This window comes from Lissotriton helveticus, chromosome 1_1 (genome assembly GCF_964261635.1).
Source record: "Lissotriton helveticus chromosome 1_1, aLisHel1.1, whole genome shotgun sequence".
Classification (NCBI taxonomy): domain Eukaryota; kingdom Metazoa; phylum Chordata; class Amphibia; order Caudata; family Salamandridae; genus Lissotriton; species Lissotriton helveticus.
Window position 1 is genome coordinate 496,559,095 of NC_136057.1, and position 24,994 is coordinate 496,584,088.

Consider the following 24,994-nt stretch of genomic DNA (forward strand, 5'->3'; position numbering starts at 1 on the left):
ACAAACTTAAAATTCTAAAAACACTATTTACCACGAATTATGTGCAAGGGTCTCTAATACTCTCCAAATCTCATTTCTATTTTTAATTGAATCCCATAAACTTGAGCAGAAATGTACTATCTAGTTGCCGAGAGTACTAAAAAATTAATTGTTTGACTAAAATCTTCTAACTCTTCCTGAAAGTGCAACAACGGCAATATTCAAAAAAACATAAAATGCCATAACATTTTAGTGGCAGAACCAAGGTACAGGTACACTCTTTCATGTTGTTTTCACTACTGGGGACCATGATTCCGCCTACCAACAAATTCAATGCACCCAATGCATTCTCTCTAACAGCAGTCAAAACATTGAGCTTTTGGGAGCTAAAAAGTCCTCACACCAGATATCCTGTGGCAATCCTTTCGAACCATTCTGTCTTACCTACAGCATAATGTATGCCACCGTAACAGCTTATTCAGTAGTCTAAATTAAACTTCCTAATGTAGGCTCATGGCAAACAAATCCATCTCTGGAAAGACATCAACCCAAAGAATGCCAAGACCACAAGTACCAGAATGCATTGGGCTGCCACCTAAAAGCCAGGTTCAGGCTGTGTGGTTATGGTGAAGGGGGTTACTTTGTAACATTAAAAAGAGTAACTGTATTCCATCGGTGTATGGCTTATGATGCAAAATTCGCAGCCCTCTTTGATTATGAATGAGGGCATAGCTGCTCTGGCGGAGATTTTTTGATGCTCAGTAAAATGTGTTTTAAAACCGTGCACAGAGCATAAGAGAAACGTGTGCATAAAATACCACGCGCATAAAGTGTCACTGTTTGGGAGACGATTGGTGGGGCCATTAGCCAAATTTATATCGGGATCCAGTGCACCCTGTGCCTCGGGAGTTAATTGTGTTTATAGCACGCCGGGTGTGTCCTATTATCGCACTGAATGGACCAATTTAGTTTTTCCAATCTACTAATTAGAGATAACGTCGCCATAAAAGGGGGTCTGGCGGAAGGTGCGTTCTCTTCTGCCGGTGCGTTCTCTTCTGCCTAGTTGTGAACTTCCGGGTAAGCTGGTGAGATGGGACAACAAACCACGCAGGGGAAGGGCGTGTGAATGAATGTTATTTAACACGAAGGCACTGGTAACGGGGATATTTCATACACTTAAACGCATTATCGAGTGGTTCGGTCCGCACTAAATGGCCTGCGTCCGTGTATGCTAATGGTAACGACGAGGCCTTGGCACGAAATGTTCTTTTTCTCACCTCCGAATTGCCACGGTGTTAAATAAGCTATCCGAAGTAATCATGACGCCCATATAAATGCACTAATTGTACTGCGTGCCTTACGATGCTCCAGTCGAAGAACGCGGACTGCGCGGGAGCTGCTGCTCGGCACGAACCCGTTTCCATTCAGAGGCCTCTTGTAGGCGGCGGGAGTGTGTGGTGGCGGGCGCCGCGGCGGGTGGCTAAAGGACCGGTTGCACCGGATTACACTCCATAGCTTGCTGTCCTCGCCTCTGGCGTGACCTTGAAGAAACGGACGCCAAGCAGGTGTCACCTGTATTACGTGCCGAACAGCATGTTCGCGGAGGCCTGTAATTGTAGGGTCAGAGGGTACCAGATGCGGATGTTACCGGCTTCAGGAGATCCGCGTTTAAGGGAGTGTACAACCAAGGCAATGTCAGGCCAGACTCGGTAAAACTACAAACTCGTCAACATTCCTTTAGTTAAAACTAAAAGGAAACAAAGTAGTGTCTGCGAACAAAACGCGACTAGTTTGTTTGTGAAAGCATCCCATACTAGGGTTCTAGCTCTTTCTTTGTTTTACAGAACACTGTTGCGATGGTTAACTTGTTGCTACCTCACGAGTGCAGTGTAAAGAGATGGGGCTTTGTTCTACAGTCGACAAAAGCTTCTCTGGCGTGCTTGTGCGCACAGCACTAAATGCTTCATTGGCTGAGGAGGCCGCGCCCCCCTTTTGGAGGAATGGAGTCCTCCGCCCCCCTTAATCCTCAAACTTGACTTTAGCCGCGGCCTTGACGGGGGCGGGACGACGACTCCACTTCCACTCCGTGCCCTTGAAGGGGATTGAGCGGGGTTCAGGGGTGTGTCGCTGCCTTGCCAATCGCAAAACCAGACCCTGGAGGCCCAAGCGTGAGGCGCCAATCACCGTTGTGTAACTTAATGAGTCGTCCACGCCCCACCTCTCCCCATCAGCTGGAGGGAAGGCTCCGTGCAGAAAGCGCCCACTCTCTCCAGGACTCTTCACCAGGCACACAGCATCCGCCGGCGCAGCCCACCCAGGTGCGTACAGTAGGACTGAGGCCTCTTTTGTGTGTGTATATATTCTCAGTTCTAGCAATTTCTGTGCAAGTCATACCGCAACACACGTTAATCGCACAGCTCTCTAAATAGGACCTTAACTGCAAAGATGGTGCTTGCACTAATTGATGTGTCTGCCCCGGGGTCGCTCCGTTGTCACGAGACTGCTTACCAGGACGGGCCACGTTTGAATCCACCCGGCTGAGCCCCTGCACGCTCTTGCCGGAAGTTTTGGGCGGCTACAGGTCCAGTTTATATCCGCGTCATTACGCACGAGCCTTCTGCGCTCGCAGCCGATGTGTACCTAGGCAAACTTACCTCTCGGTGTAAGCCGGAACGGCCGCTGCTCGCGTCATGCCCACACATTAACACAATCCTGGTTATAAGGTGCTCGCTCGAGGCAACACAGTAGCTCTTATGTGTCAGGCATAGTTCCACTACTGATGCTAGCCTAGATCTTCGCATGTTCTTTTGGATTACTTGGTCTTCCCTAACACGCTGCGCATGCTAATGGCCTCTCTCCCCTTTCACGCGCCACCTACACAGATGCAGTTGTCAATTTTTCACATGGGTCTGTCTCCTTTGAGAAGTGCAGCTACCAGATGGGCTCGCGCCGGGTTACTTGACGCCCGCCGTACTCTTTCCGATTAGTCATTCTTTTGCTCTAGGCTGTTCTAATTGCCCCCCTTCCTACAAAGGGCCGGGCATGCGCAGAACACGCTGGTCCATGGCAGATGTTTGTAGGGCTGTTTCTTGGCATCTGATTTTAGGTAGCGTGGACTTGACCCAAAGGTATTGGGGAGCATTAACTGAGCACCTGTTACTTTACACAAGGACACATTCATTCTTGTGTTACGTGATTTTCCTAGAATCGCAGGATGTTTGAGCCAAAGCCGACTTGAATCTCCACATCCCATCTCGCCAATCAGAGTACTTGTAAAGCGCGCTACTCACCCGTGAGGTTCTCAAGGCGCTGAGGGGAGGGGGGTGCTGCTACTGCTCGAAGAGCCAGGTCCTGAGGAGTCTTCTGAAGGTGAGTAGGTCTTGGGTCTGCCGTAGGTGGGTATGGAGGGTGTTCCAGGTCCTGGCGGTGAGGTAGAAGGATCTGCCACCAGAGGTCGTTCGTTGGATGCGGGGGCCACAGCGAGGCTGGACGGGTGGGGGTGTAGAAGCAGCCTGCTGTTCGGGTAGGCTGGTCCAGCGTTATGGAGTGCTTTGTGTGCGTGGGTGAGCAGCTTGAAGGTGATCCTTTTGTTGACTAGGAGCACATTGTAGGCCTCTCAGGTAGGGGGTGATGTGGCTGCGGCGGGGGGCGTTAACGATCAGTCGGGCGGAGGCGTTTTGGATGCGTTGTAGTTGTCGTATGTGTTTGGCTGGGATTCCTGCATAGAGTGCGTTGCCGTAGTACAGTCTGCTGCTGACGAGGGCCTATGTCACCGTTCTTCTTGTTTCGGTCGGGATCCACTTGTAGATCCTGCGGAGGGTGTTGTAGCAGGAGGAGACGCTGGCTTTGACCTGCTTAGACATGGAGAGGGAAGAGTAGAGGACGAATCCTAGGTTGCGTGCATGGTCGGTGCTGTTCCCACTGTGGTCGGCCACCAGGAGTCGTCCCAGGCTGAGGGGGTGGGTCGAGGATGAGGACCTCCGTCTTGTCAGAGTTCATTTTCAGACAGCTGCTCCTCATTCATTCGGCGACTGCCTTCATTCACTCATGGAGGTTTGTTTTGGTGGTGTGTGGGTCCTTGGTGAGGGAGAAGATGAGCTGGGTGTCGTCTGTGTAGATGAGGTCGTGATGGGGGGCCACTTGTGCAAGGGGGGCCATGTAGACGTGCAAGGGGGGCCATGTAGACGTTGAACAGTGTCTGCATGAGTCCTGGGGGATGCCGCAGATTATGTCGGTGGCTTTGGTTTGGAAGGATGGGAGTCTGACGCTCTGGGTTCTGCTGGAGAGGAAGGACGTGGTCCAGTCAAGGGCCTTCTCTTGGATTCCAGCTTCTTGGAGGAGTGTCTTTAGAGTGTGAATGGCAGACCGCGCGAAGGCGGCTGACAGGTCCTGCAGGATGAGGGCTGATGTTTTTTTAGCCATTGTCTAGTTGGCGCCTGATGTAGTCTGTGGCGGCGATGAGGGCCGTCTCGGTGCTGTGGTTTCGTCTGAATCCAGACTGGGACGGGTCCAAGATGTTGTTGTCTCCGAGGTGGTGGGCCAATTGCATGTTGACTATTTTCTCTGACCTGAGCAGGGAGATGGGCTGGAAGTTCTTGGGGTCCACCATGGGCTTCTTGAGGAGGGTGTTGATTTCGGCGTGCTTCCAGCTTTCCGGGAATGTCGCTGTTTTGAAGGAGATGTTGATGACCTTCCATAGTTTGGGTGCGATGGCTGCGTCTGCTTTGTTGAATACATGGTGTGGGCACGGATCTGATTGAGATCTTGAGTAGATGGAGTTCATGACCTTGCGTGTCTCGTTGACGTTGGACCAGGCGGTTGGTGGTGTTCGCAGGGGGAGTGAGTCGGGCAGTCATGGTGTTGAAGCGGTCGTGGATGTTGGTGATCTTGCGGTGGAAGATGGCCAGTGAGTCACACAGTGAACCAGGTGGCTCTTGCTGGCGTAGCTGGAGGGTTTCTTGAGTGGGGCGAGGGTGTTGGCGCATTCGTCTATACACTGTCTGAGGTTGCGGGCTGCGGTGTCTGGGTTGGTGGGGTCGGTGGGTGAGTTCTGGGCGAGGCTGATGACTTTGCTCCAGCAGCAGCGAGGCAGCTGTTGGGTGCAGTGGTGCGGGGTTGGTTTCTTGTAGGTGAAATGGATGCAGCGGTGGTCGGTCCAGTGGAGTTAGGTGGTGTGGTCGAAGGAGATGTGGGTGCTTGTGGATAAGATGGGGTCCAGCGTGTGGGTGCAGTGACTAGTTGTCTGAGGCCGAGGTTGTCGGTAAGCGTGGCGGAGTTGGCGTCGTTGTTCTTGAGGTGGAAGTTCAGGTCCCCAAGGAGGATCTAGTCCGTGGAGGCGAGTGCATGAGTGCTGGCGAGGTCAGCGATGGAGTCGCTGAACTGAGCCTGGGGACCGGGGGGTCTGTAGACGAGTGTTCTCAGAGGGTGGTGTTGGGGTCGGTGTGGTTCCGGAAGTTCAGGTGTTTGCCGGTGTTGAGGGCGTCGTCTGCGTTGGTGGCAACCATGAGGGTGGACTTGTGGACGATGGCTATTCCTCCTCCGATTCAGTTGGCGCGATCCCTGCGGGAGATCTTGTAGCCGTCTGGGATGGCAATGTCGGGCGCCGAGGACTCCACCAAGAATGTAGTGCTCCACCACAGAGCACTTGTACTTATTAGATCATTAAATGTAGTCTTATTCCCGTGCGTGCATGACGACGTTTGGATTAAATTCCAAACTAAAGGGTTTGATTTTAAGAAACTAAATCACCCAGGGTTGGTATCTGTGCACGTGGTGACTGAGTCGCCAGCCCTTCATAGCACAGGCGTCCCAACTTTGCCCGTTATCATTTTGGCATTGGCACCGCCTGCCGTGGGCTGCGTCCTCTCGAGTCAGCAGAGCAATCCGCTCAGGGAGGGAGTCGCCACGCAGTCTGCATCAGAGATTGCTTAGCTGTGTCCACTGCAAGTTACTTTTGTGACTGAATTGCCTCGTAAGCGCACAGGAGGAATCTACTGAGGGCGTTGTTAGCATAATCTTTTAGTAACCCGTTCTGTTTAGTCACTCCAACCCCGCATCTTCTGTTGGTATTCTCTGCCTTTAACTTTCACCCATAACACTCCAGCCATTGCCTGCCATCACACACCCCTGAAACTGCCTATCCCTTAGCTTCCATCAACCCCGGCTGCCACCACCCTGTACCCTACCTTCGCCCCACTGACTGCCCCATCACCCTCACTCTTTGGTGTCAGACCCGCTTTCGTCACGCCCACTGCCGCCACCATCGCCCCTTCCCCGGTCACCACCCTCTACTTTCTGCACTCATAGGCCTGCCAGCACTTCCTGGAAGCAGCTTCCCTGGCAGGTTTCTCGCTTTTCCTATTCATCTCTGGAGGCCCTGATGGGATCTGCTACAGAGGACGCGGGCGGGAGGATGGGGTTTCCATTCCAAAACTACTCCCCACCGTCATTTGGCGCAGATTCAAGTGCCTCCCTCTAAGAGAGCCATGCTGCTGTGGGATGAAGCAAGGAATCTAGTGGATGGCGGTAGGGGGGCAGGGAGCTGCAGCCGAGCCCCCCCGCCACGGTCTGAGGCAGTGTGCCCGCAGCTGGACAGTGTCACTACTCACGCACTCTGCCCCCTCACTTCTACATAGAGCCTCATTCCTATGAGGCGCAGCCCTCTTCTATAACCCGCAGCTGGAATGGTGCCACCAAAGGGAACTAGTGCAAAGGCCCATGTGTTATAAAGTGGGCATTTTGGAGCCCTAACTGTCCGTGCCCAGTGTAGCGCTTGGCAAACTTGATGACAGACTGGTTTTATTTGTGCAGGTTATTCCAGGGAGGTATTGAGATCAGGCCTGGAGTGCTCGCTGTCTTCCCACTGACTGTTTACTTAGGATTTTTTTGTTTATTTATGCGACTTTATATAGTGCAGACATGGCCCGAAGGCGTCGGTGCTTTACAACAAGCCGGATACAAGGGTTACTGGGTGTTACACTCATAGTAATTAAAGTCGGACCTTCACTTCGGTGGGTGTGGGCAGAAGTAATCGCAAGCTGTTGCAGGGAAAATACAATTAAAGCATTGATTTAGATGGTTGGGTCATTACACGGGCAGGTCAGACCGCAGTGGGGAGAGTACTTAAATCAGGTCAAGGGAGAATTAACCAGGATGTCTGTCAAGAGGCGCTTAATGTTTGTTGAAGGGTGCTGGGCAGGGGTGTAGTCGGAGGGAGGCACTTCCAGAGTCTAGTGGCACTTCCAGAGACTGGTTCTGTTCTCGACTGAAGGTGCGGGGTTTCCAGTAGCAGGGATCGGGAATTTCTGGGACCCCCTATTTGCTATGGTGATAGTTTCTCGTTTAGATACGAGGGCGAGGAGTGCAGCGCTCTGCGTAATGCAAGCTACTTTGAATTTGGACCACGCACCAACGGGTAGGCAGTGGAGGGATAGGAGTGAGATATTACTGTTGCATTTGAAATGTTGTATCTGCATGCTCATCTGTTGGGCTCTATAACCCCTTAAGAAAAAGCGAAAAGTTAAACTACATTTCATCTGTCTGCCAAGTGCACTGACAAAGGCCATGCTTTTCAGAAACCCCACGTTGCATTGTGGGGCTTGTAGTTTTGCTTTTTGTTTCTTTATGGGTGCATAGCCCTGGATTTCAGTGATGGCTGCAAGGCCCGAGCCTGCAGTAGGTGTTATACATGACAACACTCAGATGTTACAAAAGCGTCTACTGCATTTCAACAACTGCTTCACACGAAGCCAGAACTAAACACTTCTCACCTATTGTGGATTTCCAGTTACAATTGCGCCCTACATTAAAACTAGACCTGGCAATGCAAACTGTATTTTATGTAGTGAAGAACTTCACAACACAGCTACAATATGGACCGTAGCACCACACCTTTAACAGCAAAAGGTAGCTGGCAGAGGCTGTGCCACACAACTTGCTCACATGCAAAATGGGAAGCAAACACTACAGCAAGAGGAGTTGACTGTTGTATAAACTGCGTAACCCTCCCGAAACATGCAAAGTACAGCACACATAGAACCAGCCTGCCCTCTAATAGAATTAGCACACACCTAATCTCATGTACTCGTATAGCATGATAAACTCTCGCCTGCCTAGCTTCTTGAGTTTCATCGGTGGCTTCCACTTCTAGCCCTGTAAGCATCCAAGAGTAACACTGTTCACTGGCTGTACTGTCTCCTAGTTACAGCTTCCTTATTTTTCTTAAGGCCACGTCCCTTTGGTCGTCTTTTGTGTTCCCTTTGTTAAACATGGGTGTATATTAAAATGGTCTCCTTTGAGGTAAAAACATTTTTTGCCTCATGCCACAAGATTGAACAGATCATCTTTGTACCTAAAAGATCAGGCACACCTTGAGCAGAAGCAGTGCAAGCGTCCCTCCTTTGGTGATGGGTACTGCTAGGGCAGCAGGGCAAGGTTTTGCAGGACACGTACTATTTGGGCAGGTGCGCAAGCTTTGCTTTCTCAGTTCTGTACATGGTGACAATAGCCAAGCACGTTTTCCACATAAGGCATGTTAAGTTTTTCAAATCAGCAGGGTAGACTAGTGAAAGCTTTCACTGGCTAGAACATGTGCTGAGGTATGAGAAGCTTGGGGACGGATCTCTGTAGCAGGTGCTTAACTGTAGGGTGAGTGAATATGCAAGTTCTGACACCTTTCTCTCTTTAGTACTGCTCCATGTCGGCATCCTGAAGTTCCTAAATGTGCCACATATTGAGCCCTAGCTATTAATAGGTCATGTTGACATAGCCCAGCCACAGTAACTATGTTCTTTACCGGGACTCGGGTGGCAGCTTCTTTAAAACTGTGTTCAATGCATGCACACACCAGGTGCTGTGCAATCCCAGCCTTTGTGCAGTCGAAGCCTTTGTGCTGCACCTGCTCAATGTAGAAGCCCACCACTGGTGGTTTACACATTTCACCATCCTTTACAGTAAGGAGTACCCACACACCGGCATACTCTAAATTACTTGAATTGGCCTGCAGTGACCGTGTCTCGCAGTGTACAGTGTCTGGATAGTCTACATTATATAGACGATGGAGGGATTAATGGTGGGCGCCCGCGTTGGTAGCAAAGTAGAACCTCTTCAGTTGGTGCAGGGAACTAAGGACTACGGAGATGGCAGTCTTGAACATGTATAAGTTTACACTAATTGTGAGCTGAACTTGTTTGCTTTTATTTTGTGTTGTTATTTTAATGCTGTTTTTATTTCCTGTAGTCTAAATCAAAATGGCGACCGTTCAACAAAAGCTGATAACCTGTGTTACTGATGAGAAGCCTCATATTCCTACCAACAAAGTCACCATCGTAGGGGTCGGTCAAGTTGGCATGGCCAGCGCTAACAGCATCCTGCTGAGGGTAATATCTTCATCAATAGAGCATTGCATGATTTTTTAAAAATGTTTTTTAATTTCGAATAGTGTCCTTTGTAGATAACTTGCATACTCGTATTTGTTTTATGAATGTCTTTAAAGCTGCCTTGTGAGGCTTATTGGCCTTTTATGCAGAGGCCCCAGAACAATAGTGAGCCATGTTTTTCATTATGCTGAGTGTAGTGCATGTCATCCATTTTATAATATAAGATGGATACGTTGCAGGTGAATGTACTTCATGAAGTAACATAGTACAGACTTCCCTGGGAGGAGCGAGTGTGGTGGCTTCATGAGGCGCACCTCTTAAGTGCGGAGGAGATTAACCAAAATGTTGCTGTTACAGTGGGTTTATGAGGAGTCCCCAGGTCCTAGGGTATCCTTCATAGGATTATGGAGCCCTCGCACATAGTCATACTTAATTGCAGCCGCTCCTTGTCCGGCGGCTGCTGCAATGCCAGACTGGCCCTCTGGAGTAGATTCATAACTGAATGACCTGTTCCAGAGTAGATGTCGGGCAGGTGATTGGGGGGGGGGGCTTCTCTTCTATTGGCTGCGGCAATGGCTCATGGCTCCTTTAAAAAATGGATCCACTCTCCTGGGCACCAACTGATGAATAGATAAACCCCCCTCCCCCATGCTGCTTGCTGATCTCCTTGCATTCTTGACCACACTTGTCATTCAGTAGACCCCACCTCTGTGCTCCTTACAATCCCAGGGAGAGAAGGGGCTGGATAGGTCTGTCTGCTGTTAACCGGTTTGGTCGGCTCATGCTAGTCTGTACCTTGCTCCTGTTGGGCCACTCTGCAGAAGACTAAAAGTGGAGCCTTGGAAACTAAATCTCTAGCTTCGGGCTGTCATCGCAGATCGAGATCAGTTGCACAGTGTTCTTGTCACCGCAGTCCAGATGGTACAGCCCCAGTGGCTTCTATTCAGAATACAGCTGGCGCTTCGAGTTCAGACACAGAAATCAAAAGGGAGCTTGGAGTGAAGATAGGATTACAAATTCCCCAAAAAATGTAAAGGTGATGATTGCGGGGGTGGAGATGTTGAGTAGATGGGCTTTAATCTCAACTTAGACCTACATTTTATCATGCAGGAGCTTGCCGACGAACTGGCCCTGGTTGATATTTTAGCGGACAAACTGAAAGGAGAAATGATGGATTTGCAGCATGGGAGCCTGTTCCTCAAAACCCATAAGATTGTGTCCAGTACAGGTACGGTATGACTTTAAACCAATGTTGGTACTTGAGGTGCATTTGGGGCCTTATCTTGTTGTAGCGTCCAAGGTTCATCTAAGCCTGCCTGCACTAGGATTGCTTATTCTCCCCCAAATATCTCTGTATGGCAGAGCGTGAACTAGGTTTACCCAGACACCTGGGTCCAGGTTACAAGTGCGTAGAACACTCTCCTGGAGGATGTTGTCATGCTGGGAGATGCCCGGCCTGGTTTCAGATGCTATTTTATACTGGAGGGGTGCACGACCACTCCATAGCTGAATCTGAAATGCATGCGCCGTCGGATGTAATGGAAGGCATTAACAGGCAAAGTGGCAAGCTCTGTACTGCTGCTGGAAATGCATCCACCCCTTGCTGCAACGGCTTCCTGAATGCTTCAACTTAGAAGAATTGAGGTGCTACTTAATGTGTTGTACTTGGGAGCAGCCTTCTAAATGACGGAAACTGCTTTGTCCCATCTGGACTTCATCGCAGGAACTACGTGGGTGTATGTATATTCGGTACATGTGATGTTGTGCCAATACATACTGTTTGTATTAGCATGCCTTAGATGTCCTTACATATTCAAACTCGCAAATATTTCCACCTCTTCCCCTTAAGAGCCCCAAGTGGATATTCTAATCCCAGGGTGATGTAGATGCATTAGAATTAAACCACCCTCCACAAAAGAATTCAAGAAATGCCACATTAGCACTTTCATTTAATTAACCTATTTTTTTTCTATTTCAGTTTGAGCGAGCTTGCTATGCAGATAATATAGCTTATAATATGGACTATTTCATTGAATGCCATTGAGATGCCGGTTTTAGATCAGCATTTCAAGGTTCAGATTTCTCATTTAGGATGGCTTCCCTAAGGCCCATTGTTAAAGCTTTTACCGACCCAAACCTCTTTCAGCAGTATGCCAGGGTGGCGGCCTACCAGCAACGCCACAACAATAGAACATGGCTTTGAGAAGAAAATATATATAATCCTTTTATTGGACTAATCATTTTGTCTGACTTCATTTCTTAGAAAAATAAATACTACTGGGTAACTATCGGGCATGAAATGATAGATAACCATTTTTTAAACGCTATTACCATCAGAAATGCTTAACCTGCAACTTCCACTCTTTGCTACGTGGAAGGCATGCATGTAATTATTTACTCGTTAGTTATTCAAGGTGAAAGTGACCACTGTTGTGCTCAAAGTCAAAAAGGACGTGGTTTCCAATCCTGGACACCTCGGTTTCAAAGGTTTGTAGAAGGTATGACTTGACTGTGGATGGAGCTCCATATGCAGGTTCATAGGTTGAGTGTTATCCTTTTTCTTACGCTTTTGGTCGTCAGCAACTTGGCTTCCTGAAATATGGAGGCTTCCTATAATGGTTTACTTCCAGAAGATTCTCCTACTTCAAATTGGGCACAAGGTATAAATAATTGAACCCTCGTACCCAGCACTTCAGTACACATCTACACCTGAGACTCGGGACTACTCTGCTGTTCTACTCTCCTGACTTACATCTTAGACCTAGGATGACCACAGACTCAAAGGGCTAGTTGGCTGGCCTCCTGATCAGAGCCTCTCCTAGAGTCCTGCCCTCCGCCGGCGGTGGGAGTACTGCCCTCCGCAATTTGGGCATTGGGCATGTAGGTGGTCTGCCAGCCCAGCTGTGGTCCCGCAGAACCAACCCACCACCTCAAACCGTCTGAAGTGCTGCACAATGGATCTCCCCACAAGTATATCGCATCGCTTATCAGGTCCTCCAATCTGGCGCTGCGCAACACATCGCCAAGCAAGGGCATCCACTTTGCTGCTCAATGCATCCTTCATGTCACTTCCCATTGCTCTGCAGCCAGGATGTAAGGCACTTGTTTAGATGGCCTGACTTGGTCCCTTTAGCTGGTCTGTGCTCCATCATAGTCCGCTCAACTTTGTGACTGTCCCAGTCTAGCGCAACCAGATAACATTTTGGTGCTTTTGGTATTTTTACTTTGAAACTGCAAATCTCCAGTTCTGCAGAGTTTTTTTTAGTTTGGTCTAAAATAACAATTTACTCTTTTGAAACTGGTGTGGGATTTCTTTTTTGTGTGGGGTGTTTCACTTTAATGCTGTTGGGATTGCTGCATTAAGCTTTCACACATTGCCTCCATTACGCCTGTATGTGCTGTGGCAAGTTACCAGAGGGATGAGCACTGGTTAACTTTGTGTTTTATTGTGACTTCTCTCTGATAGGGATTGTGCTTGATGCTAAAGTAGGGTTTTACCGCCACCAGCAACTCTATTTCATACAGTTGTTATTTCTACTTAAAAATGGAGCCAACATTGATGGCGATTGAAGGTCCTCAATATCAGATAGTAAATTTGGAGCCGAATTGCAGGTATTTATCTTTATGCTATGAGTAGATCCCATTTCTTCAAGTTTCCTGGTTTTGAAAACAGTTCAGAATCAGTCATTTAAGTTCCACAACTCCGGTCTGTAAAATCTACATGTTCCCTTCAGAGTGCGCTTTATAGAAGCGTCTTTGTTAATGGCTCCGCTGATCTGATAATTATACATTTTCTGTGCAGATTATGCAGTCTCTGCGAATTCCAGGATTGTGGTAGTTACTGGTGGAGTCCGCCAGCAAGAAGGGGAGAGTCGTCTCAATTTAGTCCAGAGGAACGTCAATGTCTTCAAGAACGTCATTCCGCAGGTTGTGAAGTACAGCCCCAACTGCATCATCCTTGTGGTTTCCAATCCAGGTGTGTTAAGCAGAGTTGGGATTGGGGGGGCAGTGCGGTGGTTAAGTCTGGAATCCTTAAACATTATTAGACCTAAGCAAATGTATACTTGATTTTGTTTTTTAGTGGATGTGCTGACATACGTGACCTGGAAACTGAGTGGGCTCCCTAAACATCGTGTGATTGGAAGTGGATGCAATCTAGATTCTGCTCGTTTCCGTTACCTTATGGCTGAGAAGCTTGGGGTCCACCCTTCCAGCTGCCATGGATATGTTTTGGGAGAGCATGGAGATACCAGTGGTAAGTCCTTTTACATTTCTTACTTTGTCCTTATTGCAGATTCGTCACTCTTGAATGTGTAATAGTTGCAGTGAGTACCTATGTTACTTACTTGGTTAAATATCTGAACTGGGTCTTGCAAATTACGTTTTTTTTTTTTGGTCCCCTCTTCTGGAAACTGTATGGCCCTGCACCATGACCTGTGGATTTAGGGCCTTACTGCCCCATAATTTGTAGCTTGGATGTTTGGGCTTGATAGTTAACAGACTTAAGAGAAGGGTCTGTGCACCCTCTTTTGCCACCATCCTGTGTACCATTGCCACCATCCTGTGTACCTTTGCTGGCAAAAAGAGGTGGTGGCAAGAGGGTGCACAGACTTCTGACCATGGATTAGCTTTCTGAAAACATTTCATAATTTCTCTGGTGCACCATTCCTACATCTCTTCTTAGAAGGGCAGAGGAAGCCAAGTTCTAGTACAATTCACATTAAGGCATAACCTATTTGAGGTGCTGGAAGTTGGATAACCTCTAACCATTCAGAAGTAAGAGTACGTTCTGGCCCTCAGTGGGTAGGGAATATGAACCAGGCAATATTAAATTGCAGTTCAGTGAGGGATGTTGAACCTGGATCAAACCAAGTCTGGTCAGCATTCAATTACTTTGGTAGCAGTGAGCAAATTTAAATTCATGTAGTGTAGATATATGGAGTACTAATTTAAGTAGCAACCATAAATTGATCGATGAAATTACTGTGGAGTGTAAAGCCATGAGGCACATTTCTGTGGAACAAATTGGGTTTGGCTTAACATTGATCCAGTAGGGAATAATCCTTAAGGATTGTTCCTGGCTTTAACTTTCTATTTTTACAAATGGCTTTAACTTTCTATTTTTACAAATTACTACTTGTTAATGCAAACCAACAGGTTTCACCCTTTCCCTGTCAAACATGTAGTTATTGTCAAATGGATGTTTTGGTGATCCATGGAAGCGGGCAATTGCAGGGCTAAATAAAAAGCATGCAGTCATTATGGTGATATGGCTGGAGGTGCAGTGTAGTGCTTCTCTGAACTGGTACAGACTAACCAGTACTGGGCCATCGTGTTGTAAGTGCAAAGCTTCTCAGGCTCTGAGTCCTGATTCTTTCGACTAGGCGAAGATTCTCTTGGTTAATTACCAATTTGGCAATCCCCAATTCATGAAGTTGCATCAGTTATATAGGAAAGGTCCAAGCAAATGAGCTGGTAGATGCCATTTAACGGTGCTAATGAACGGCCATGGGAAAACGTCTGCAAGTATATTAAAACACTTGTAGGAGCAAGGGGACTAATCAGATTGTACCAATTGATCACTGAGGCTTCATGTCCTGGTGCTGATACTAAATGGGTGTCTTAAACTTTTCTTTAACTTGCCCCGCTAATTCCAGCCAGCCTCCCTCGTAGGTTCCTGGTTATTCTAGCGCTTGGACGCCTTCGGGCAGCAATTCGCGCTCTATAAATCCACATCCATTCCATTATGAGACTGCTTTTATCGACGTAAGTGACTTGGAGTACTAGACAAAGTTGCCTGTTTGGATTCCTGAAGTTGCTTATTTCCTTGCATACAAACACCTCGAAGTTTATTATGACTCATTTGTGGAACCTGTTTTGTGAGCCCAAGCGTACTACATTTCTAAACATGGGTAGAGCCTTTTTTTATAGGATACAGTAATGAGTTTCATTTACTATTAAATGTGTACGATTTTTAGTGCATTAGCAGTTTGTCACTTGTGGTTTGTCATGTTTTTACTGTAACCTGTTCATCTCCACATATTTGGGGTGCAGCTAATTGTAACTATTTTAGTAAGACTACACCCACACCACGCTTTGCATCCATCAGTGAAATGTGTTGGGTCATACAGGATGAAGCTCCTTTCTCCTAAAGTTTTGTTTGCACGATACAGAAAGTAAGACCCAATTTGCTCCAATTATTGCTAACATGGCCATTAGCGTGATACGGATCTAGTATATACACATGACTATAGGAACAATTGCAATGGTGATAGGATACACAGTATCCGTTAAAAGTAACGGTTTGATTCCAAATTCATTTCATGTGATGGCAGAAATTCCATCCGAACAATTCCAGATCTCGCAATTGTCCAGTTCATTTACACTAGTTGACTGTTTACCATTCTACCAATGATTTTCCATAAGCACTGGTCTAGGCTGATTTGGCTAATCTGGTCTACAAAATGAGTTTAGTTAATCACAAATGATTTGGTTAGGAATTGGGAGTCTGAGTTTTTTTTTCTTTGTATTAGAGTTCCTTAAAGGAGCAGGTCTTTGTGAGGTGCATTGTTAATCTTTTTGGAATAGTATGCTAGCTTTGCACTAAAGCTAGACTGGTCTGGAAGGTTAGACCGTAAAAATTCTGCTGAAGGTGTAGGGTCCTAACTAATCCACCAGGATCTCTGTTGACTTAGTCTAATTTTGGCCAATTGCGAATCCTTGGCGAACTATTGTGCCCGCTTGGGTCGTTCATTTGAAAAAACACAGGGCGCAAATCTGTTAGCAGCCTCCTTTACATGTAAAGGCCACATTTTGCTACTTCACCAACTTTTGAGATTTAAATATGGTTTTAAGACCATTTCTCATTCATTAAGGTGGCTTTTGCTCTACTAGCGTCACGAGTCAAGGTCTGGAAGGTAACTTGCAATTTGCTAATATCGGAAACCTGATAAATTGATCTGACCTAGGACCGACTAAATCCATACTGCTGGACTAGACTTGGCCCAGTATACGGGCTGGCAATAGTAAGCCTTTTTTATTTTTGTAAATTGAGTTCGAAGTATTCTTTAATGCCTGCTTGGGTGTTCTGTCGACTAACTGAAGTCTTCAATTCCCAACAAGTTGGAGCAATTGAGTTCACCATTTCAAATATTTCTAATGGGAAATAGGCAGTATAGAGGACTCTCTAAAGGCCGGGGCATCGTGCACACAAACTGTTTCCAGGCTAGAACATTTCCCTTAACCTCTTTGGTCTTCTCTTAACCTGCCACATACACGTGTATGAGTACATGTAAAATGTGCTTCGGGATCAAGTCTATTGCCCCTCCACCATAGGACACTCTGAAGCCATAACTCTGCTTTAGTTTACTTGGTCTAGCTGGTGGCTGCCAGTGCTTAGTTTGGACCTAGCCATATGCCAATCAGTCTTGACCCTGCTCCTTATGGAAACAGTCCAGCCTGAACTGCCAGGCAAGTTCAACCTGGGACCATCGCTGTATCCTTAGAGTTACCAAAGCCAAATTAATGGCATGGTGACATACTTGCACGCACACTGACCGCCTGCAGTACATGCAACGTGACCACTTTTCTTCATCTACAATTTAGGCATGTAGAACATTCACTTCAGTCCCCACTATCAGCTAATCAGTCTAACTATTGCTGTCATTTCTGGACCAGTTTTCACACTGAGGACCCTAGTGTAGGTCTGCCAGAGGCTGTAGATATGTGATGACCATACATTGTCAATACTAATGACAAGGGGTAAATGCTTTGACTGGGGTAGAAACGGGTTTTAAGTGAGAGGTGTATGTTTTGAAATGTTTGTGAGCATGTTTATGTATGTTGTCTCTCCTAGAAGCCATTCCCGGTGTCTGGGAATGGCAACTGTATCTGGTGCACTGAGGGGTTAATATCTGACATATGTAGATTTCAGAAAATGCTGGTGTTACACTACAGCATCGAAGTTTAAATATCATCCAGCCAATGTGTTCCTTCCAATATGGACTACCACAATAGTACGTGTGGATATAGGCAGTATACTTAGCTACATTCTTAACGTCAGACCTTTTTATTTTGACTAATGTACTTCAAGGTACATAGATGTGAATTTAGAACATCAATTCTAAACTTGCCTACATAAATTTACCACCATAACAGGGTGTTAGTCAATATTCTGAATATATTGTGATACACATCTGGGTGGTCACTGGTAGGAATTATGTAACGTGGTCACTATTGTGATAGCCTCTGTGGTTACCACTGCATAAGTTGTCAGTCTTTAGTAGCTCGGACTGTATCAATCAAAAGTAGCTTTTATGAGGCAGCACAGGTTTGAGTTCCTGGGAGTGCAGAGACTAAAAGGTGCCCAGTGAGTTGGTGTACTACTGTCCCCCCCCCCCCCTCCCCATGATGAGGGGTGGGGTAGTCTAACAAGTGTAGAGCCTCATGCTTCATCCTATTTAGCAGTAGTGCTCTTTCTAATGCCAAAGAAAAATACTTTTCAATCTGAACTGGTCGCACATCTGTATTCCTAAAGTTAATTTGGCAATAGAAACACTGTGAATAGCTAACTCATTAAATAGGTTATTTTTACTGTATTTTTCAAGCTGTGGTTGTACTATTGCAGCGTGTGAAGTTGCGTATCCATTCACGATGCTGTCTGTTTGCTTTGACGCGTTCCATGCACGTCTAGTTTGACAGAACATACTTCCATTAGTTCCAGTCTTGCACCTTGAAAGACTGTCCGTGTTCACCCATGTAACTGCTTGGGCTGACTGTCCGTGTTCACCCATGTAACTGCTTGAGCTAGCCCAATCTGCCAACACCTGAATGCAGCAGGTACTGTCGTCTTGAATGAAGCAAGAACTGACAATGTTGCGATCTGCTCTAATTCAGAGGTGCTGCATTTTGTTTTTAGTGCCGGTTTGGAGTGGAGTTAATGTTGCTGGTGTTCCTCTACAGTCACTGAATCCAGATTTTGGCACGGACAAAGACTCCGAGACCTGGAAGGAGGTTCACAAGCAAGTGGTTGACAGGTATGGAAAAATGGCTTGCAATGCTCTGAACTATGTACTTGTTGGCGGGATCCGTAAAAGAGGGGTGTTAATGAACCTTAACTTTTGGATTGCATGGCTACTTATCCAATAAAGCTAATCTGCAGTGTCTGTGTGGGCTCCTGTTCTGATTGTGCATACTTTCAGCCCTTAAGATTATTGGAGTCCCCTTTGGTGGGCCTGCTGGTAGCCACATCAGTATCTTAGCCAACATTGTGTCACATGCTCCCCTCCAGAGCGTTACAATTTAAGTTGCTGATCATGAGATCTCTTTGCTGTGGGTATTGCTGTTATCATTTTGTCTTGGTTTCCTTAGTCTGTGGGATCCATGTCTGTTTAAACTGTTACTACTTATCTAAAATAGATTGCTAGTTTATATCCTCTTTTGTACCATCGCCTATATGTGTAAACTAACCAGAGATCTCTGGAGCCTCAAATACCCCACCCCTCCTTAGACAAAACCATCGTACTCTGAGCTTGAAGGTGAAGTCTCACCTAGAGGCCAGTACATAAATTCTCTTCCCATGAAGCCTTTGACTCGAGATGTGTTTACACCATTTTCCCCTTCTGCTAATCCCTGGGCGCGCACGAAGCAGGACTTGGTGCTACCCCTTGCCATTTTGTTACATGGAATTTGTTTCCAGTGCATCACTTACGGTGTGAACTCAAACTTGTCAGCCTTTGGTTATTTGTCCTGTTGATGCAGTTCATCACATTCCACTTGGTAGACCGTCCAACATGTAGCACTAATTGTGATGCGTATCCCAAATATCAGATTTGGCAGAATATCTTGCTATTCGACAGACATTGTATACAATGTGTGCAATTATCATTGTTAACTTGTGCTCTTGTGACTTTACAGTGCTTACGAAGTAATCAAGCTGAAGGGATACACCAACTGGGCCATTGGTTTTAGCGTGGCTGATGTGGTCGAGAGCATTGTAAAGAATCTAAGCAGAGTTCATCCAGTGTCCACTATGGTTAAGGTAAGCTTGTCATATGTAACGTGCTCAATGTTACTAATTAAGTCCTACAGTTGCTGCAACTGAACTGTAACCTTCTTTAAATTTGACTCCAAACATCATAAATATCCAGAGATGTTTCACCCACCTGCATCATGGTGACTTGTCTAATTTCTACTTTGACTATTCCCTTCTCAGTTACTGACTGGACTTCGGAATAAAATGTTTATGCATATACATGTTTCACACAAACGCTTATTGCTCTTTTCCAGGGCATGTATGGCATTGAAAATGAAGTGTTCTTGAGCCTTCCTTGTGTCCTCAATGCCAACGGCCTCACCAATGTCATCAACATCCCGCTCAAGGACGATGAGCAGGCTCAGCTGAAGAAGAGTGCAGACACACTGTGGGGCATCCAGAAAGATCTGAAGGACCTGTAAATGCTGAATCTCCGCTTGATTTGGGCATATAGGGACACCTCATGTTAGGACTGACACTATCTTTGTAGCAGTAAATGTGTTCCGTTAAATAAAACTTGAAATGTTTGACTGGAATAAAGAGGTTCATGTGCTTCTTTGCTGTCTCTCTCAAAGGAAATCCTTACCTTGGTTTCTGTTTGGTGCTGGAGTGTTAGTAGCACAACTAAACAGACATCTAGGCGCTACAAGGATGAAAGGTTGCCTGTTAAAGGGTGCTTCAAGAGCCTTTCTAAATGTCAATAGGCCAGGGAGTGACTTGATGTGCAGGGGAGGGAGTTCCAAAGTTTTGAGGCCCCTACTGCAACACTTTTTCCATCCCAAGCGCAAAGCCTAAACCTGGGGACACAATCCTTCATAGCAGTTATAGAACATAGTGAACGCTCTGGCTGGTACCATCTGAGCTTATCTTTGGAGAGGTTTGGGCCTAAATCATGTACAGCCCCAAAGGTGATACATCGAGCCTTGAAGCTCACTGTTTTACAGGGAGCCAATCCAGCTTCCCTAATGCTGGTTTGGCTGAGATTTAGGGATGCCCAATAGCAGCCCTGCTGCTGCATCTTGGAGAGCCTGGATCTTGTTGGCTAGTGTTCAGTGATTACTGTCCATTAATATGGACCAATACATATGTGCATGTTTTCAGGTATGGCTATGATGCTGAACTTTAATGTCAGGCTTTATAAACTTCAGTTAAAGGGCCATCCAGCGAAGAGTAGTTCTACCCAGCTCGACCTAAATATCTTCATCCACAAAAGTGGTTCTAGAACGTTTGTTTGGCACCTTGTGACATGGTTCATTGGATCGCCCCATAAGGGAAATATGGGTCTGTCCCGTAGGTGATCAACTGAGTAACCTATAGGTAAGGAACCTACTCTAAAAGCTTTAATTCGTGGTCCGTACTGGTATTTAACAATGCAACCAGCACACACCAAACTGATGTGGCAGTTTAAAAAAAATAAGTTTTCTTTGAACTCTTAACTTGCTTATCCAGCACTGCTAACGTTGACAATAGGCAGCTGGCAAGGTGTATGAAGTGTGATCTGTGCACTTTTCTATACCTGCAGGCTCTGGTGTAATCGTAAAGTTATGCCACTAGGTGCATGGGCCTTTTATTATCCACTGGAAGTGTATGAAATGAGCTGGTATCAAATTTCAATCGGTGTAACTAATTTGTTTTGGCAAGAATGACAGTTTGGTGTCCAAACCTTGACTGTTTGTTAGCAATTCAAAGTTGCAAACTTTAATAGACTGGGTTTATCAAATAAGCATATATCTGAATTGGTATAGAAAATGGCAAAACGTGCTCAAGTACAGAATGTAGAACTATGTATAATGGTTCCATAATGTTGTCGCTAAGCTGAAGGCATGGAGTGTAAGGAGGGGAAACTCTAAGCAAAAGTCTTTGCATCAGTTGTTTGGGTATAATATGCATAGGTGTTGAAGAGGGGCTCCAGCACCAGAGGTGGAAAGTTAAGTTTGGGAAATAACTTCCATCGGTGACTAAAATATCTGCTAAGCTAGTCTAAAATCAAAAAGGAAGTAGCAGAGGTTGCTTCTGGGAACAAATTGCCATCTTGAGCTTGGATCCCCCAAAATATTCACTAGGTTAGAGCTGTTTCTGCATGGTTCGTTGTAAGTTTTCCTGTTGGCCTCATTGTACTTTGTAGGCCACATTTTCTTTTGCACGTGTTACCATAAACATGCTTTGTGCCACATTTTTTCACACAACCTGCATGTTTTCTTGTCCTGGGATTTAGTCTGAATACCATAGACCAGGTCAAACGACCATGGCCCCATGTTCTATCTGGTCGGACACTAGCACCTAGACAGAAAAGAATGCAGTTGCGATTTGTGTGGACACATGTGTTGGCATATAACTGAGGAGAGTTCTGAAAAAACAGCTACGGTCCTTAGGTCGGCTGTGATGTAGAACGTCCATGTATGCTAAGGTACTGGGTCCTCCACAAATCCCAAAGAACTTTGATATATAATTTCCCTTCAGTAGGAAGGGGGGTGGTGTAGGCTAATCTGTTTTATAACATTACTGGAATTTTTATTGTTTATAGTTTGTTAGCCATGAAGCATCCTCTACTGGGTTGCTCCTTCAAAATGGCATAGCCACACCAGCATCCACATTGCCCAGTACCGGTTTTTAAAACCCTACAACGCAGCACATTTGAAAAGTTTCTTTTGTCTACACTAGCCAGGCAAGTACTTTGCAGTATATAAAGAACTCAGCCGCCTCTGGCCTGGCTGGTGTGAGCAAAATGGGTTACAAAACATGGAAGTTGCCATAGTCCTATTAAGCCACGAAAAATAAACTCAAAGTACCATATTTAGCAGGTAGGGTTTGCCACTTTGAGTTTACTTGGCTTTTTTAAAATGTCACTGTTTGAACTAACAAGTTGCCCTTCATCATGTATCAGTTCATTCTACTGTTTAATTTGGACCCTTGATAAAACCGTTATTGGTTGCTGCTTTGTAGTATTCAATGGGGCTGTTTGGCTTCTGTACACCTTCCTCTCTTACAAGCTGTGAGGCTAATTATAATACCCTGCCCCTCAAACCTTGCTCATGAACAGGAATTCTCTGGGTTTATCTCCAGCTATTGCTCCTCCTTCGTGGGGGTGAAGGAGGCATTAGCTATGCACTAGTAACCCTGGCCCTCTACCTGCAAACTGGGGTGACCAGAACTCCTGAGTTTCGGAGAGCCTTCTGGTCTTTGTTCATTACTGACCTGCACAAATGCCCCCACTACTCCTGGGCCCTCAGAACAGCGGGGTAGCTCCCGCTCTGTTTGCAGGCAGCCCAGGAGAATCCCCATGCCGGGATTCCCACGGGGCACGATGTAGCCCAGCGCTGCAAGACTCAAGCGCTCCTCTTCTGGTAGGACTGGAGTCCCCCCTCCCTGGGGCTCCAGCAGTAACTATGTAGAGCTTCACAAAGCGCTGGAATCCAGGAGTTTCAGAGGGGCAACGCTGGGCCCTCCAGCAGGGAGGCAGTCCCTCGTGGCGGTTCCTCCTGGGGCCCAGCAAGTAAAAGTAAGCACCCACCAAAAAGCACCCTTTCGTGGGGTCACAGCCCCAGTACTTGTAGTACATCTTCCCTTTGTTCTGCCCTGGCACAAGGCTTTGGAAAACAAGCCTCAACTGGTTCTGGGGGGTGCTGAGCACTCCGTTTACCAGGCTTCCTGCCTCTTTTCTCAGATGTGGCTTGGTACTCGCACACCATAGGGGGGGTGGAGCCAGCATTCACCTAGGCAGGCACAGACCTATTCAGGGTGATGGTACTACTCCTCCCACTAATCCAAATGCAGATCGCCTATTCAGCCACGCTCTGACTCACCCTGCCCTCCCTGGCGCCACTCACCTCCCCAACCCTTGTCACTCCAGAGCCAGACATGCAATACACATCAGGCAGGCATACACATAGCGCACACAAATACAAACTTCTAAAAGTGGCATTTCTAAAATGGTAAATTGGCGCACACCATTGCACAGCATTTATTACTATTGCAATAAAACCAAACCTGACCACGCTGCTCCTCTCATATCAGGAATTACCACTGAAACACTTATCAGTGAATCCCCAATGTTACTATAAGAGGGCAGCCTCACAGCAGTGAGAAACCAAAATAGTAAGGTACATGTCTTACCTTTCACCTACAATGCACCCTGCCCATAGGGCTAGCTAGGGCCTACCTTAAGGGTGACTGACATGCAGTAAAAAAAAAAAGGGGGGGGGGGGTGTCACAGACATGGCACACACTTTAGGTGTCATGTCGCAGTAGCACTGTGTGCACAGGCCCTGCAACGGCAGGGAACAGAGACAGATTTGAAAGGCTACTTTGGTTGGCGGCGCAATCAGCGCTGCAAGCCCACCAGTAGCATTTAATTTACTGGCCCTGGGTATCTGAGACCACTTTACAAGGGGCGGTCAGGTGAATTAAATATGCCAAACAGGTCTAGACCAATCATACCAGGTTTACCACAGAAAGCACAAGCACTTTTACACTGGACAGCAGAGGTAAAGTGCCCAGAGTCCTAAAATTAACACCATGTCAGAAAAAAGGCTAGGAGGAAGGCAAAAAGTTCAGGGATGACCCTGCAAAAAGGGCCAAGTGCAACAATCTTCAATTCAGAAATTCTCAGCATAGCCTAAACGTCGTCATGATTGCTTGTTAATCAAATCTTTTGATGGTATCATAGCACTCATCTTGGACACACTCTGGTAATTGGTACACAGTTGTTTCCTCAGTCTTTGGTTGGGTATCAAGACACCCGACCACATAGTTGAAACCTCACTTAATACTTGAAGTTATAACTTGTTCCCCCTAGTAGCATTACAACTGAAACTTTGATGTACCCATCATGAAACTTTCTTCACTTTGAATGTAACACAAATTTTCCCAACAATTTTGCGGTCCTGGTATAAAATAGATTACTTGAAACCCCCATTATTTGGATCTTGGACCCTTGAAACTTTTTTTTATATAATGCTCACACAATGTCTCAAAACAGCTACAAATGTGTTGTGCGATTATAGATACTTAAAGCCAGAGTTCATAAGATTTCATAGACCTTATGGACTCAAGATTCCCTAAAGTCTCAATGTATAACTCCAGTTGATACTATAGCACTGGGGTTCTTTGATTTCGTGTCTGTTGTACGAATCCAGACAGACTGTTTGACCCTCATCTTATAATTTGCATTACTAATTTTAGTTTTCTTTTCGAAGTTCATGGAAACTCTGGAAAAGGAGACTGGTACAATGACTTACATTCTACGTCTATAGTTTTGGCAAAGTCCTTGTGTCTTTTTTAATTAGAAGTATTGTGAACTTATCTTGATTTCATTATGCACACCATCATGAATTTTATGAAGTATGTTTGCCTCCTGCTGTGAATGTTCAGTTCATTTATCGGTCTCTACCTCTTGAGAAAGTAGTTTCTCCTGGATTTATTTAAACCACTGTACAAATATCTGAGCTTTGATCAGTGAGTTTTTCAAATTCGCAGGATGAAGCCAGCACACTCGGTGCAGTCATGTAGGCTTAAATGGGATAATCCACTAGGCACAGTCCAAATAAACAATCTCCTGACTATGGTTCTCTTCTGTGAACCAAACGCTGTTTAACTGCCCCAGGCA

At 46.2% G+C, this 24,994-nt stretch overlaps 1 protein-coding gene across 2 annotated transcripts; it reads left to right on the forward strand.

The window, feature by feature from the left end:
- The first annotated feature begins 1,042 nt into the window (after positions 1-1,042).
- LDHB (lactate dehydrogenase B) lies at positions 1,043-19,929 on the forward strand. 2 transcript variants are annotated; one of them, XM_078673944.1, is made up of 8 exons: positions 1,043-1,056; positions 9,217-9,356; positions 10,467-10,584; positions 13,159-13,332; positions 13,438-13,611; positions 18,274-18,391; positions 19,272-19,395; positions 19,644-19,929. In XM_078673944.1, exons 2-8 carry the CDS (start codon positions 9,228-9,230, stop codon positions 19,809-19,811), a joined length of 1,005 nt encoding a protein of 334 aa, XP_078530070.1. In that variant the 5' UTR covers positions 1,043-1,056; positions 9,217-9,227; the 3' UTR covers positions 19,812-19,929. The 2 variants fall into 2 exon arrangements, with proteins under 2 accessions (XP_078530070.1, XP_078530069.1); XM_078673943.1 differs by lacking the exon at positions 1,043-1,056 and adding an exon at positions 2,160-2,297.
- The last annotated feature ends 5,065 nt before the right edge of the window (positions 19,930-24,994 follow it).

Bases quoted from the DNA above. Each gene is read 5' to 3' on its own strand.
- LDHB (XM_078673944.1), top strand. From the start codon at position 9,228: ATGGCGACCGTTCAACAAAAGCTGATAACCTGTGTTACTGATGAGAAG. The intron at 13,612-18,273 runs GTAAGTCCTTTT...TTTTGTTTTTAG, and splicing joins AGAGCATGGAGATACCAGTG to TGCCGGTTTGGAGTGGAGTT. The intron at 18,392-19,271 runs GTATGGAAAAAT...GTGACTTTACAG, and splicing joins CACAAGCAAGTGGTTGACAG to TGCTTACGAAGTAATCAAGC.